The sequence below is a fragment of the Mustela nigripes genome, chromosome 4, assembly GCF_022355385.1.
Source record: "Mustela nigripes isolate SB6536 chromosome 4, MUSNIG.SB6536, whole genome shotgun sequence".
NCBI classification, from domain to species: Eukaryota; Metazoa; Chordata; class Mammalia; order Carnivora; family Mustelidae; genus Mustela; species Mustela nigripes.
In genome coordinates, this window is record NC_081560.1 from 177,394,866 (window position 1) to 177,412,528 (window position 17,663).

The following is a 17,663-nucleotide window of genomic DNA, read 5'->3' on the forward strand; positions in this document are numbered from 1 at the left end:
TATATATATATATATATATATATATATATATATATATATATATATATATATCTGTTTAGTTTGGAGGATAAAACTTCTAGAATATGAGGGACACAAACTTTTTTTTGGGGGGGGACACATACTTTTAAAGGTTTAATCATAATTAAAATTAGTTTTATCATAACTTGCTTTCACTCACATTTGGATGATATAGATTTTTATACTTTAAGTCATTCATTAATTGTTCATTCATCAAATGATTGCCAACTAGCACTGTGAGTAATAAAAAACAAATAAAAACAGATCTTTTCCTTAAGGAAGATTTCAGAAAAGTCTAAAGATATTAGAAGATAGTACCATACTAATGTAGTAAATAATTTATAAGTGAAATGATTACTTCAAACTTGGGGTGAAGTTGAAGCACCTTTGGAAGTGGGGGAGGAGGATGAATAGGACCTAGACATAGAATGTCTATGAGACATGAAGGAGACATGAAGACAACTGGGGACAGTTAGTTACTGTTCTGTTGTGTGATTTTTAAGGATTATTTTCGTAAAATCTGTTAGAGAGTTGTATGCCTTTTGTTGGAAAGGTGGTTAGTATGAACTATGAAGAATGATACAGTATTTGAAATTGTTGTATTGAGTAGAAAAATTATCATATACATTTGATAGAATCAATGATTATTCCTGGTTGCCACATTTAAGCCAGGATTTTCATATTATTTTTAATTTCATGGTTTGTTTTGTAAGACATTTTGAATAATAAAATAGTTATTATAGACAACAAACATGACACTAAGAACATCTTTTTAATTTTTAAATTTTCTTCACCACAGTGTTTATGGCAGCATGATTATAATCTATTGTATTATGGTCAATTTGTTCTTTTGGCTTTATCTTTATGCTGAATAATTGGCAATAGCAGATTAGTTATAAAACAGATCATCTGTTTTATGGCTCTTATTGCTGTACAAAATGTTAAAATTCATTTTATATAAAAATCACAATCACAAAATTAATTTAATTTCAAAAGTTCTTAAGAAAATATTCTATATTTCCTCCCAATTTGTAGGTTGAAGTTTTATCATTCTTAGTCACAAATAGCAAAAAGCAGTTCCAAGTCTAAATTCATTTTACCACAATTATGACATTTAACAACTGTGTCATAAATTTGCAACATTGTTAAAAGGGAGAGTAGTGGAGCAAAATGTGTCACTAGTGCTGAAGAAAATGGACCTCTGGTAATTAGTGTGCCACCTTCAAAGACAAAATTAGTGCTTGAAATTTAACATAATAATTGTACCAATGAACAGTTACTGAGTGCTCACAATGTTCCAGTCTCTGTGTTGAGCTGTTCAAGGGAATTTCTTCTTCAGTGCCTTATCCCTTCTGATATTACTGTTATTCCCATTTTTGTGGAGAGAAATAATAAGTATTAGAAAGGTCTGAGTAATTTGGCTACGGCCCAAGAGTTTGTGGATGGAGAAGCTGGGATTCAAAACGAATCCTCTGAGATATAGTTGTAGGTGTAGACACTGTTAATATCCCAACTATTCCAATGAGAAAAATTGAGGTTTAGAGAGCTCTAAATAATTTGGTTAAGCTCAAACAGCTAATAAGTGAAGAAAAAAAAAATGGTGTTCAGACACAGGACCTCTTCACTCCAAAGTCTGACTATATGACCTGTCAGATAAACTTTGACAATATTGAAGTCACCAGCATGTCATTTACATCCTATTTGTTCTGACACAGAGGGGACTAAATTCAGGAAGGAATGCATACAGACATTACCTGGCAAGAGGGGACACAATTGGTAAGGATATGGCTCAACGCCAGAAATTAGTAGCAAAGAGAATCTCACTTTATTCCACTTCATTATTTTAGGGCCATCATATCAAAGCAAAAGTGTTTCAGGAGAAAGTGACATACCTTTTCTGAGTTTCAGCCAAAATATTTGCATTAGTTTTCTAAAGTAAGAAAGTCAGTGTTCAGCCAGTCCTCAAACTAGTTCTCTACTAAGTGGCCCAGAGTTAATTTGTCTGGCTAATTCCCGATTTGTATCTTTTAAAGTACACTATCTTGTGCCCTAATTATTTTTATATTACCATGTCTTTTTTTATGTATTACAGCGTTATGGTCTTGGGCAAGAATAGTGTTTTTCTTGATTTTGCAAACAGTATTGTAGGAAGCATTCGATTCTTTTTTTTTTTTTCTGCTTAACTATTATTATTTATTCATATACTATACTTTATTTTTTTAATATAATTTTTTATTTTTTATAAACATATATTTTTATCCCCAGGGGTACAGGTCTGTGAATCACCAGGTTTACACACTTCACAGCACTCACCAAAGCACATACCCTCCCCAATGTCCATAATCCCACCCCCTTCTCCCAAACCCCCTCCCCCCAGCAACCCTCAGTTTGTTTTGTGAGATTAAGAGTCACTTATGGTTTGTCTCCCTCCCAATCCCATCTTCTTTGCAACATGGGGGCTTAAGTGGGTACGAGAAGCATATACTATACTTTAAACGCTACTCTTGTAGCAACAGAATTCTTTTTCTTTTCAACAAATTCAAAGACCACCTAAAGATTTCAAGCTGACCTGATTGAATTTGCCTCACTCTTATTTACCCTTCTTCTTATTCTTTTTTTTTTTTTTTTTTTCAATGAAACAAGATGAGATTGGGAGGGAGACAAACCATAAGTGACTTTTAATCTCACAAAACAAACTGAGGGTTGCTGGGGGGAGGGGGTTTGGGAGAAGGGGGTGGGATTATGGACATTGGGGAGGGTATGTGCTTTGGTGAGTGCTGTGAAGTGTGTAAACCTGGTGATTCACAGACCTGTACCCCTGGGGATAAAAATATATGTTTATAAAAAATAAAAAATTAAAAAAAAAAAGAAGCATTCGATTCTTAAAAAATGATGGAAATTCAAACCTCAGAGGACAGATTAGAATCTTTAAAAATACCTTTGTATTCTACAAATCTTTTTTTAAATGAACAAAAGTATTAGATAGTCATTGATTTTTCTTTATTATGAGTAGTGAGGTTCACAATAATATATTATAGTCCAGAGAAATATATTCTTTGTCAAAGATAGCGAATTTGGAATATTTATAGACTTACATTACAATTTGTGGTATGGAGTATTCATGCACTATATTTTGTAGACCTTTTACTTTTAGATCTAGGGAGAAGGTAAGGTAAGGAAACAGAGCTGTTCATTTTGTTAAAAGTCTCTTAACTATAGAAAAGTAACTGAGGGTTTCTGGAGGGGAAGTGGGTGTGGGGGATGGTCTAAATCAGTGATAGGGAAGGAGGACTTGTGATGAACACTGGATATTATATCCAAGAGGTGAATCACTAAATTCTACTCCTGAAACCAATGCTACACTATATGTTAACCAATTTGGATTTAAATAAAAATGTGGAAGGAAAAAAATCTCTCAATTATATGAGATGTCATTTGTAATATGAGGAGAACTAGTATAAATGAAGAAAAAACAATTTTTTGAGAGAGGGAGAGAGAAAGGGGTTGGGAGGGTCCGAGGGAGAGGGAGAGAGAGAATCTTAAGCAGGCTCCACACCTAGCATGGAGCCCAATGCTGGGCTAAATCTCATAACCTTCAGATCATGACTTGAGCTGAAATCAAGAGTTAGACTCTTAACCAACTGGGTCATCAAGGCACCCCCACATGAAGAAACTTTTTAATACAAATGTTAGAAAATTGTGTTTAAACCCAAATTAAAATTTACAATTTTCTCATGGGAATTTGTACATTACCATAGGAAAGATAGTTTGTATATTTGTGTATGTGTTTGTGTGTCTGTGTCTATATCTATGTGTGCGTCTGTATGTACATTTTTATCTGAAAGACAAAGAGCATTGTGTCTTCTACACTTGATATCCCTTGACATCTGAAGTAATGTTACATTTGCATTTGTATAAACAGAATGTTCAGATCTATTGACCACTCCTAAGGCACAAACAAGATTCTATTTTCTAGCAGCTGTATTTTTAATAATGTAATTTTGAGGTTATATTAAGTGAATAATTTGGTGGTTAATATCATTCACTTTTTCCTTTGAATATGTTTTTAGTGTGTCTTCATTGCTTTTAAATATACATATAATTTAGGAACTTAAACTATTACTCAATAATAAGTGTGTTATTTCTATCCATCCATATTGGCTTGTGGATGTTCTCTTTTTAATAATGACAAAGCAAGGCCTTAAATTATATTTTAGACGCTCATTTCATGAACACTGTCACTGCTGTGTTACAAGTGTTAAAACAAAAATGTTAAATAATAAACTGCCATCAGGTGTTGGCTTTTGTTCCTTCATCAACTGAAAGCGAATTTTATGAATGATGCATCACAACGCGACATACATTTACATTCAAATACCAGTTGTTGACGTTTTAAGTTAATGCCAGTGAATCTTTAAAAATCTCTGTGAATAATGAAGCTATTCATTGTGTTCAAGGATTTTGCCTTTTTCAATGATAGGATTTTCTTCTCATTTGAAAGAGTATTTAATTGCATCGCTCATCCACTTTTAATATTTAATAATAATTTTATTAGCTGTGTAGAATGAGAAGGGCAAGATTTGCAATATCTCCTGCTGGTCATCAATTTTTTCTTATCATGACTTAATGAATATTATAATTACAAGGAAAGGCAGAAATATAAATTAGGTTGGTAGTTGGCTGGGACTTGATAGTTTATTGCTTTTAGCTTGGGCAAAGCCCAGAGTAGACATAAGGAAAAAGAAACAAATATCTGGGGGTGCTTCAGAAGACCTGACACAAAATTTTTGTAACCTACTAATCATTGCTTGTTTTAAATAATGAACACAGACGGTTTGAATCAAGTTACAAACACTGTCAGTAACAATTCCTGCTGGTTCCACAGCAGTTGACAGACTCTTGATGACTTCCAAAACTTAGTCTTGGCAGGTGTATGTTTCTTTAATCTCTATTAATGCCTTTTGAAACTTTTTTAAAAAGATTTATTTATTTGTTTGTTTGTTTGTTTATTTGACGGACAGAGATCACAAGCAGGCAGGAAGGCAGGCAGAGAGAGAGGAGGAGGCTGGCTCCCTGCTGAGCAAAGAGCCCAACACAGGGCTCGATCCCACGACCTTGGGATCAAGACCTGAGCTGAAGGCAGAGGCCCTAACCCATGGAGCCACCTAGGTGCCCCCTTTTGAAAACTGTTATTATCTTTTTCTTAAACACATTTACTGGTATTTACCTTCAGCTGAGATAAAAGCTGCATTATTTTGAGTGGGAAGACTTGGCATATCCATCATCATAGCAGGGCCTTTTACTGAACTAGCCCTCCCATCTTGGGTTTTCAGAATGCTTTTGAATACATTTCATTAGGTCTGTGGGATAGAAGTCAGGGGAAAAGTTCTTTACAGTCATCATGCGTTCAAAGCCTCTATGGATTAATGACCCAGGCCATGGGGAAAAAACAATTTTTATGTTAGTGATCTAGGTATAGATGTGTGTGTCAGATGATTCCTAAGTTTTGAGTACCATTTGTTCAAAATGGAAACCGATCTTGTTGAATTTCCTGTTTTTAAACCTATTTTAAACAAATCATTTTTAACCCCCTGCAGCAATTGCTTCGAGAACGACAGCAGATGGCCAGCCGTCCCTTTGCTTCTGTTGATGTTGCACTGGAAGTAGGAGCCGAGCAAGCAGAGTTTCTGCGAGGGCCATTAGAGGTAGGAACTGTGGTACTGAGAGGGGACCGCTGTGATTTGCATACTTATATTGCTTCTCTAATTTGCATCTGCTTGTACAGCCAAATAGAGTCTGATTTTGTAGAGTTGACAAGATTCAGCTACATTTGTGATGCCACTTCCAAGGCACATAGTTTTAATAGTATGACATGAGCTGTAACAAAAGCCACTGGAGAGTCTATTAGTCTAGGCAAGAGTGACAGACTGCTCACTGGCAGCCTGGAGCTGACAGGTAGGAGCTGAAGGAATTTAAGATACAGGTATGATGGAAGAAACAAAGCACCTCTATTTAGTCCTTGGAGTGCCCAACACCTTTTAGTTCCCAATTCACATTTATCTTTATTAACAAAGTTGACTACAACAGGTAGGTGGAAATGAGTTGCATTTTAATCACATAGTTGCATTTTTGAATGTTGAGAATTATAGAATATTGTGAATATTTTCATTTGTGGTAATGGCTGTATTAGTATAATCTTTTTATTGCACATGCAGAAATAGAGTATAGTGAAGGAGAAATCATTATGTGCAAGTAAATGTTGTACTGGTCTCCTGCAATAATGCCTGGAATGGTTTCTGAAAATAAGAACACACCGAGAGGAAAAATCCACAGATTGTGATTAATGACTAATCAAAGCATTTTGAGGCATAGTAATTTAGTTATATGCTTATTATTTTTTATTTCTATTTCACAGATGGTAAGACGTTTAAGTAGGAAGATTAAGAAACACTATAGAATTGAAAATTGTTTTCCCTTTTTAAAAAATATCCTTATATGACTAATTTCATGTTGCTATTTTCAAATCTTGCTTTTCTTCAAGGAAAGCAAGGAATATAAAAATAGACTCCTCCAAAAACCTAGGTACAAATAGAATTGATTCTGTCTCTAGCACTTTAGTTATTTGGGGGAAAAAAAAATTAAACAACTGAATCAGGCCTTGCAAATGCTATCCAAAGAGCCAGTTTCTAGAGGACATTTCTCTGTGAATTTTTGTGTACTTGATTTATTATTCTAGATCACAGATTGCCATGGAAGCTCAGATCATTAGGAAATTAGTAGGTATATTTTCCATTACTTGGGGAGAAGTTAGATGAGAGAAGATTAAATGGAAGTTACAGGAAGTGCTCTGATTTCATGTTGGCCTCACCTCACTTTAGTACAAAATCTTTAACAAATAGGAAACCTGCACTGTTTGAATCCTACTTCTTTTTCTCCTCATCTGTTAAAAACATTGTCCAACACTGCGAAAACACAGTCACAGGAGAGAAACGGATGTAAAGAATACAGACAGAGTCCACAGAAGAAAGGGACCAATCAAAGAACTAGAAAACTCACAAACGTAAGGAGCAAATGTAATTCCCGTACATATGTACCTCCCTGGTGTGTTAGCTGCTGCTCACTAGTGCTCAAGAGTGTATCGTTAGGTGTGTGTGTTCCTAATCTTTCCATTTCTTTGTTTTATTTCTTCCAGATTTTGTTTCCTTATCATTGTCATTTTTAACATTAAATTTTATTATATAGAATTTAAAGATTTCTGCCTCTACTTATAGTTCGTGTTTGCCTGCTAGTCCTTTTATTCCTTTACTTCCAACTTCTCTGTATCCTTTTGTTTCCTACTTATCCCTTGTAGAGGTGACTATTCACTTTATCCTGCCATCCTATAGTCCATCTTTTGATTAACGGCCTGAATCTATTTACGTTGACAATAATTACTATACTCCCAAGGATGATTTTAGCTGCTCCGTTGTGTGTGCAGGTGTGTGTACATGTGTGTGCTGTTCTTATTGTTACTACCCTTCTGTTTTGTTCTTTTTCCCTATTGCTCTTGGATAAATTGATGTCCTTCTAATAAACAGTGTTACATATTCTATTTCTCTGTTTCTGATGGTTACACATTACATACCAAGATTCATAGTGATGGTTCTTTTCCCTATCACCATCTAAGCTTATTAATACATATTTCACCCTGCCTGTCTCAAACAAAATTAATATTTTAATATGCTTTTAACTCCTTCTGTTTCTCCTACCCTATGTTAATACTGCTTGGAAATATTAATCCAGATATGGGCGTACTTTTAAAATTTAAGTAACAGTGAATTATCTTTACCCTTCTTTTTCTTTATATCTAGGTGCTTACTCATGCATTTCATTTATTTTCCACTGTAATAAATCCTCCAAGATACCTTTCAAAGAGAAATTTTATGTGGCATGCTCTTTGAGACCTCAAATGCCTATCAGTATGTTTATTTTGTCCTCACATGGAATAACAATTTAATTAGATATAAAATTCAATTTCAAAGTTCTCTTCTTCAGAACTTCAAGGGTATTAATTGCCCCTTTGTCTCAAGTCTGATGTCAGTTTGATTCTCTGTCCTTCGTAAATGATCTCCATTTCCTTTTTGCAGGCTTTCAGAATTTTCTTGTTTCTCAATGTTCTTAAATCTCTCTCAGATATGTACCCATTATCTCATATTTGGCATTCTATACCCCCTTTAAATCTGCAGTCCTATAACTTTGTATTTTTCTGGATAATCTTTGGTTACTATTTCTTTTAATATTTCTTACCGTATTCTTTCTTGGATTTCCCATTAGATGCTCTTGATACTTCTTCTATCATCTGTATTTCTTTTTTTTTTTTTTAAGATTTTATTTATTTGACAGAGAACACAAGTAGGCAAAGAGACAGGCAGAGAGAGAGGGGGGAAGCAGACTCCCTGCTGAGCAGAGAGCCTGATGCGGGGCTTGATCCCAGCACCCTGAGATCATGGCCCGAGCTGAAGGCAGAGGCTTAACCCACTGAGCCACCCAGGTGCCCCTGTCATCTGTATTTCTTAATTGTCTCTCATTATTTCTACTCTTTCGATTCTTTCTGGTGCCTCTGGGAACATTCCTCAATCTGCCATTCCAGTATACTGATTTTTCTTAGAGTGTATCCTTCTGTTATTTAACCTATTCACTGACTTCGTATCAACAATGATATATTTTGTTGTCAATAGCTGCAATTGTTTTCATAACTGCTTGTGGATGCCTCATATTTCTAATATCCTCCCTCATCTTTCTGAAGCCATTCATATTTAATTTAAATACTGCTACGGGCTTTCCCTTATATTTGACTTCCTCTGGTGTAGATCATTCCATATTTCTATTTTCATGGTGCTTACACTCTTCAGAGGTCTCCTTTTTTCTATGTACACATATTTTATTTCAGCTACTAAGATCCACTTAGGAAGAACGATAAAATCCTTGACTCTCTATTGTACTCTTTTAAGCAGTTAGTGGTTGGGGGAGAGGAACCTGCCTATGATATATAATCTAGCTTCAGTCACCACTGCTCATTTGTCATGGATGTCCCTTTCACTAGCAAGACTTTAAAGTACTTCCTTCCCAAGCATTATTCCCACCAGATGGTAGCCTCTCGCTGCTGCAGTTGGAGCGCCACAGTTGAGGTGGGGAGAAGTGAATGCTTTCGGGTTGTCCAGAACCCCACATGTATAGGTCTGGGATTCTATACCCCAGGTGAGCTCTAAAGCTACTCTATCATTAGTTTGCAGTCTTGTGCTGACACTGGCTGTTTCTGCTGCTTTCTTGCCATGCACAGGTGGGATAGGCATCACCTATCCAGGCAGAGCGTGGACTCTGACCCTCTCCTAATGCAGGACACGATTTACTTCCTATAAGAGGTCTAACCACCTTCTATCTTTCCAACTGTTACTTCAAGTTTCTGTATGAATTGCTGCGTGTGTTCTGACAACCAGAAGAATTCTTATAACTTATATGTTATCACTATGTTTTGAACTCAGGGGAGGGGGACAAGTAACTCATTTTGTTTTATCAGTTGTTGGCTACAGGACCATGTGTGTACTTTAAAGGGTAGCTCTATTCTCAAGTTTTTGAGGAACCTCCATGCTGTCTTAGAGTGGCTGCACCAGCTTGCATTCCCACCAACAGTGTAGGAGGGTTCCCCTTTCTCCGCATCCTCTGCCAACATCTGTCATATCCTGATTTGTTAATTTTAGCTATTCTGACTGGTGTGAGGTGGTATCTCACTATGGTTTTGATTTGTATTTCCCTGATGCTGAGTGATGAGGAGTACTTTGTTATGTGTCTTTTAGCCATTTGGATGTCTTCTTTACAGAAATGTCTGTTCATGTCTTCTGCCCATTTCTCGATTGGATTATTTGTTCTTTGGGTGTTGAGTTTGATAAGTTCTTTATAGTTTTTTTGATACTAGCTCTTTATTTGATATGTCATTTGTAAATATCATCTCCCATTCTGTCAGTTGTCTTTTGGTTTTGTTGACTGTTTCCTTTGCTGTGCAAAAAGCTTTTGATCTCGATGAAGTCCCAATAATTCATTTTTGCCCTGGCTTCCCTTGCCTTTGGTTTTACGATGTTTCTAGGAAGAGGTTGCTGGGGCTGAGGTCAAAGAGATTGCTGCCTTTGTTCTCCTAATGTATTTTGATGGATTCCAGTCTTACATTGAGGTCTTTCATCCATTTTGACTCTGGTTGGTCCAGTTTCATTCATCTGCATATGGCTGTCCAATTTTCCCAACACCATTTGTTGAAGAGACTGTCTTTTTTTCCACTGGACATTCTTTCCTGCTTGTCGAAGATTAATTGGCCATAGAGTTGAAGGTCCATTTCTGGGCTCTCTATTCAGTTCCATTGATCTATGGGTCTGTTTTTATAGCAGTACCATACTGTCTTGATGATAACAGCTTTGTAATAGAGCTTGAAGTCTGGGATTGTGATGCTGCCAACTTTGGTTTTCTTTTTTCAACATTCCTCTGGCTATTTGTGGTTGTTTCTGGTTCCATATAAATTTTAGGATTATTTGTTCCATTTCTTTGCAACAAATTGATGGCATTTTAATAGGGATTGCTTTAAATGTGTATATTGCTTCAGGTAGCATAGACATTTTTCACAATATTTGTTCTTCCGATCCATGACCATGGAAAATTTTTCCATTTCTTTGTGTCTTCCTCCATTTCTCTCATGAGTACTTTATAGTTTTCTGAGTACAGATTCTTTGCCTCTTTGGTTAGGTATTCCTAGGTATCTTATGGTTTTGGGTACAATTGTAAATGGGATTGACTCCTTAATTTCTCTTTCTTCTGTCTTGTTGTTAGTTTATAGAAATGCAACTGATTTCTTTGCATTGATTTTATATCCTGACACTTTACTGAATTCCTGAATGAGTTCTAGCAGTTTTGGAGTGGAATTTTTGGGGTTTTCTACATAAACTGTCATATCATCTGCAAAGAGTGAGAGTTTGCCTCCTCCTTGCCAATTTGGATGCCTTTTATTTCTTTTTGTTGTGTAATTACTGAGGCTAGGACTTCTAGTACTATGTTGAATAGCAGTGGTGACAGCATCCCTGCCATGTTCCTGATCTCAGGGAAAAAGCTCTCAGTTTTTCCCCATTGAGAATGATATTTGCTGTGGGTTTTTCATAGATGGCTTTTGTGATATTGAGTTATGTACCCTCTATCCCTACACTGTGAAGAGTTTTGATCAAAAAAGGATGATGTACTTTGTCAAATGTTTTTTCAGCATCTATTGAGAGTATCATATGGTTCTTGTCCTTTTTTAAATTAATTAACCCTGATTGATTTGTGGATGTTGAACCAACCTTGTAACCAAGGAATAAATCCCACTTGGTCGTGGTGAATAATCCTCTTAAGGTACTGTTGGATCCTATTGGCTAGTATTTTGGTGAGAATTTTTGCATCTGTGTTCATCAGGGATATTGGTCTGTAATTCTCCTTTTGATGGGGTCTTTATCTGGCTTTGGGATCAAGGTAATGCTGGCCTCTCAAGATGAGTTTGGAAGTTTTCCTTCCCTTTCTATTTTTGGCACAGTTTCAGGAGAATAGGTAATAATTCTTCTTTAAATGTTGGTAGAATTCCCCCGGGACGCCATGTTTGTTGGGATATTTTTGATGACACCTTCAATCTCCTTACTGGTTATGGGTCTGTTCAGGTTTTCTATTTCTTCCTAGTTCAGTTTTGATAGTTTATAAGTCTCTAGGAATGTGTCCATTTCTTTTAGATTTTCAAATTTCCTGGTGTATATGCTCATAATATGTTGTTATAATTGTTTTTGTTTCTCTGGAGTTGGTTGTGATATCCCCTCCTTGATTCATGATTTTATTTATTTGGTTCCTTTCTCTTTCTTTTTGATAAGTCTGTCCAGGGGTTTATCAATATTATTAATTCTTTCAAAGAACCAGCTCTCAATTTTGTTGATCTCTTCTAGTGTTCTTTTGGTTTCTATTTCATTGACTTCTGCTCTGATCTTTATGATTTCTCTTCTCCTGCTGGGTTTAGGCTTTCTTTTCTGTTCTTTCTCCAGCTCCTTTAGGTGTAGGTATATTTGAGACCTTTCTTGTTTCTTGAGAAAGGCTTGTATTGCAATATACTTTCCTCTCAGGACCTCCTCTGCTTTATCCCACAGATTTTGAACCATTGTGATTTCATTTTCATTTGTGTCCATGATTTTTTCAATTCTTCTTTAATTTCCCAGTTGACCCATTCATTCTTTAGTATGTTGCTCTTTAGCCTCCCTGTGTTTGAGTTCTTTCCAACTTTCCTCTTGTCATTGAGTTCTAGTTTCAAAGCACTGTGGTCTGAAAATATGCAGAGAATGATCCCAGTCTTTTGGACCAATTGAGATCTGATTTATGACCAAGGATGTGATCTATTCTCGAGAAAGTTCCACATGCACTAGAGAAGAATGTGTATTCTGTTACTTTGGGATGGAATATTCTGAATATATCTGTGATGTCCATCTGGTCCAGTATGTCACTTAAAGCCTTTATTTCCTTGTTGATCTTTTGTTTTGATGATATGTCCATTTCCGTGAGGGGAGTGTTAAATTCCCCTACTATTATTGTATTATTGTCGATGTGTTTCTTTGATTTTGTTACTAATTGGTTTATATAACTGGCTGCTCCCATATTAGGGGCATAGATATTTAAAATTGTTAGTTCTTCTTGTTAGACAGACCCTTTAAGTATGATATAGTATCCTTCCTCATCTCTTATTATAGTCTTTGGCTTAAAATCTAATTTATCTGTTATAAGGATTGCCACCCCAGCTTTCTTTTGATGTCCATTAGCATGGTAACTTATTTCCCACCTTCTCACTTTAAATCTGAAGGTGTCTTTGGGTCTAAAATGAATTTCTTGCAGACATCATAACAATGTCTTTTCTTGTTTTTGTGGGTTTTTTTTTAAGATTTTATTTATCTATTTGACAGACAGAGATCACAAGCAGAGAGGCAGGCAGAGAGAGAGGGGGATGCAGATTCCCCGCTGGGCAGAGAGCCCGACAATGGGGCTCAATCCCAGGACCCTGAGATCATGACCTGAGCCGAAGGCAGTGGCTTAACCCACTGAGCCACCCAGGCACCCCTTGTGGGTTTTTTAAAAATTCATTTTGATACCCTATGTCTTTATCTTCTTGATTGGGGCATTTAGCCCACTTACATTCAAAGTAACTATTGAGAGATATGAATTTAGTGTCATTGTGTTGCCTGTAAGGTGACTGGTACTGTATATAGTCTCTGTTCCTTTCTGGTCTGTTACTTTTAAGCTCTCTCTTTATATAGAGGACCTCTTTCAATATTTTATGTAGGGCTGGTGTGGTGTTTGCAAATTCTTTTAGTATTTGTTTGTTCTGGAGGCTTTTTACCCCTCCTTCTATTTTCTGTGACAGCATAGCTGGATATAATATTCTTGGCTGCATATTTTTCTTGTTTAGTGCTCTAAATATATAATGCCAGTCCTTTCTGGCCTGCCAAGGTCTCTGTGGATAGGTCTGCTGCCAATCTAATATTTTTACCATTGTTTGTTACAGACCTCTTGTCCCGAACTGCTATCAGGGTTTTCTCTTTGTCACTGAGAATTGTTAAGTTTTACTAATAGAGGACAGGGTGTGGACCTATTTTTTGTTATTTTGAGGGGGGTTCTCTGTGCTTCCTGGATTTTGATGGTTGTTCTCTTTGCCAAATTGGGGAAATTCTCTGTTATAATTTGCTCCAATATACCTTCTGCCCTCTCTCTCTCTTTCTTCTTCTGGGATCTCAATTATTCTAACATTGTTTCATCTTATGGTATCACTTATCTCTTGAATTCTCCCTTAGTGGTCCAGTAGTTGTTTATCTTCTTCTGCTCAGCTTCTTTATTCTCCATCATTTGGTCTTCTGTATCACTAATTCTTTCTTCTGCCTCATTTATCCTAGCAGTAAGAGCCTCCATATTTGATTGCACCTTATTAATAACTTTTTTTTATTTCAAATTGGTTAGATTTTAGCTTTTTTATTTCTCCAGGAAGGAATTTTATTTATCCAGAAAGGGATTCTCTAGTATCTTCCATGCTTTTCTCAAGCCCAGCTAGCACCTTGATAATTGTCATTCTGAACTTTAGTTCTGACACATTACCAATGTCCATATTGATTAGGTCCCTAGCCATTGGTACTGCCTCTTGTTCCTTTTTCTTGAGGTGAGTTTTTCCACCTTGTCATTTTATCCAGATAAGAATAAATGAATGAGAGAACAAAATATTAACAGGGTAGCAACAGCCCCAGAAAAATATACACTAACCAAATCAGAAGATACCTGAAACTTCTAGATTATGGTTGCTTTTCTGTTCCTATAATTGCTTCTCTTATTCCCTTACATCCTGTTGATTTTATAGATATTCAGAATGGTTTGATAACTATCTGGCTGAACTCCTGGGAACCAATGGTATTTAAGTCTTCTACTCTTCTGCCATCTTACTCCTCTGTCATTCCATCTTGCTCCTCCGCCCACTGAAAAATGCTTTTACGAATGTTTATGTACAAGTATCATTTCTTGGCCATGTAATTAAGAATAGAAATGCTGGGTCATATGGTAATTTTTTATTATTTATTGAAAAAAATTCTTTCCCCATTGAATGATCTTGGGACCTTTGTTGAAAATCAATTTACCATAGGTGTAGGGATTTATTTTACTGTACACTCAATGACATTCCGTTGTTTGATAGGTCTATCATATGACAGTACCACATATCTTGATTATTATAGCTTTGTAGTAAGTTTTAGAATTCTAAATTATGAGTCTTTCATCTTTGTTCTCTTTGAAGATTGTTTTGGTTCTTTAAGGTCTCTGAATTTCCACATTAATTTTAGAATTGCTAATTGCTACAATAAAGCCCACTAGTATTTTGATAGGATTTGTGTTGAATCTGTAGATCAATTTGGGGAAATATATAATATTTTAACATTTACTTTATTAAGGTTGTAATTTCATTAATTGAGTACCTTCATGCCCCATGCCTAAAATCCTAAATCCCATAATAGGTTTCTTCTCTCTTGGTAAATAATTATGATTTCTGATAATTGAAATTCCCTATAGCTACATATGTCTAACCATGTTAAATAAATCCACAATATAGATTTAAAAAAATATAAGCTGAAAACATTGTTGTTCAGTAGATTGTTTTAGAGCTTAAATTGTTTCTTTATTTCTTCCTGTAAAATTAAACATCAGAAATAAATCTGAGCAGCTGCTAGTATCTTCCTTTAGAAAATAATAGCAGTAGAAGTAGAATGTTTAAAATTTTATTTTCTTTTTTCCTTTGCTAAGCATTTTGTGATAATTACTATTAAGTGGAAGTTATCTATCTGAAATGTATATACATACATATACATATATATGTGAAATTTGTTTTCCATTTTTACAGTACACTGGAAACTGGTCCAAATCTCTTTTTTTAAATATACATAACAGTACAATGTGGTTTATTGATTTGCTTACACGGTGAATTCCAAAACTTAGGCTCTGAAATTGCATTAGGGATTTTATTTAAACCTAAAAATCAAAGTAATTTTAAAGTTTCTCTGTTTGGTTTTTCTTAAAATTCAGTGTTTAACTTCAATACAAAGCCATAGGTTAGCTGGCTATTACTGTTCTGTAAATATTTTTTGAGTGTTCATAATGTAGTAAGTTAAGAAATGGATTTCTTTTAAATTAAATTTGACTCATGTGCCACAGAGTTCCACATCTGTACAGTCAGGAGAAAATGTAAGGTGCAATATGGAATAATTACTTCTGATACATCTATGGGTAACTGTGTGCTACTATACACCAAATGGCCTATTCAATGAAGTAGATGTTTTCCTGAAAATTTTTACATATATATAAATTATATTTTTTAACAAGTGAGAAGTGCTGAATCTTTATAGGACCTTTGTGTAAAGCCCTAGGTGTAAAACCATTTGTGACTGAAAAAACATACATCTAATGTGAATAATCACACTCTAAATTATCTATAGCAAATACAAATCATTATATTTTGTTATAGTGACAAATTAAAATACATTATTAAAATTTAATGTACTTAGAATGTAAATTTATATACAAACTCAATGTATTAGTTGGTTTCAAACTTATATTAAAAAGAGGATTATTTTTACAGTAATAATGTGGCCTATAGTATATGTGTGTCATTTTTCTTTTAGCCAGCAATAACATGAAAATTTATGGTAATTGTTCAGCTGATTTTTTATGGAACACTTCCTATGTGTTGGGCACTGTTCTAAGTACTTGAGAAACAATCAGAGAATAAAACAAAGAACTCTATCCTCATGTTTATGTTATAGCAGGGGAGAGGAAATTATTTAATATGTTAGGATGTGGTAAGTGCAATGGAAAAGGAAAAATAAAGCAAGATAAAGGTTTTTAGAATGCTTTGTGGAAGTGGAGGAGAGTGTGAAGTATTGAGTAGGCTGGCAGTCAGGGTGACCTCATTTAGAAGATGAGATTTGAGGTAAAGGAGGTAAGCAGGCAGGAGATTTCCAGGGAAAAAGTGTTCCAGGCTAAGGGAATACCTGAGGCAGAAGCCCTAAGGTGGGGCATTCCTGTCACGTTCAGGGAAGAGCAAGCATGGGCTAGGAGTAGGCAGATGATAATAAGGCCTCATAGACCTTTGTAAAGACTTTGACATTCAATTCTGAGTGATGAGAAGACCCAATTATAGGATTTTATGAGAGGACGGACATAATTCGATGGTTTTTAAAGGATCACTCTGCCTTTAGGGTTGAGAGTAGTCTGAAGAGAAATGTCTTCATATAGTTATCTGAGAAACAGACACCATGAAGAAGAATTTGTTCATCTGGGATTGAGGAATGTACTGGTAGCAAAGTAGAGCCATAAGAATGGAACTGGAAGACCACCATACCACCAAAACTTAATCTCCTTGGGAATCACACAGCAGACTATGGACTCCTGAGGCAGTAGGGCCAGAGTATTTACCCTTAGCTCCTTTCCGTTATCGGTTAAGGGCTACTTCCTAAGAAGTCAGAGAAAGCCCTCAGGCAAAGAAATGCAGGCTCCAGCACTGGCAGTTAGCAAGAAAACTGACATGGTAACTGAGGGGTAGTGGAAATCAACCAACACTCCCTGCTACTGGGAGAGAACAGAAGAAGAAAGACTTGTTAACAGGCTACTGTAGGAATCCAGGCCACAGATAATGGTGGCAAGACCGACTAAAGTGATGGAAAGTGATCACATTCTGGACAACATTTTTAAGGTTCCTATGAGTATAAGATTTTCATTTTGAAAGTTTCTCCAATGACATTATGTTTGTAAAATCTAAATAGAAAGATAAGAAAATGATTTTCAGTTCCTCTTCAAGATGGAAATATAGAAAGATCCTGAACTTACCTCCTCCCACAGACACACTGAATCTACAGTTACATATGGAACAACTTCCTTTAAAAACAAACACACCCTAAAAACTGGTGGAGCAACCCCTTCACATTAAGTAAATGAGAGGGATACTGCATTGAAGCAGGTAGGAAAAGGTGAGGCATTATCTTGCCATAAACCTCACCCAGCACAGCAACTCACACTCAGGAACTCACACTTCTCCTTAG

General features: G+C 35.7%; 1 protein-coding gene across 1 annotated transcript in view; it reads left to right on the forward strand.

Annotated features, from left to right (window-relative positions):
* Positions 1-17,663, forward strand: part of ATRNL1 (attractin like 1) — an 806,361-nt gene that overhangs the window by 546,941 nt on the left and 241,757 nt on the right. Inside the window, exon 27 of the mRNA XM_059398662.1 lies at positions 5,616-5,723. Within this exon, the coding sequence (XP_059254645.1) occupies positions 5,616-5,723 (108 nt within the window). The remainder of the gene's footprint in view (positions 1-5,615; positions 5,724-17,663) is intronic.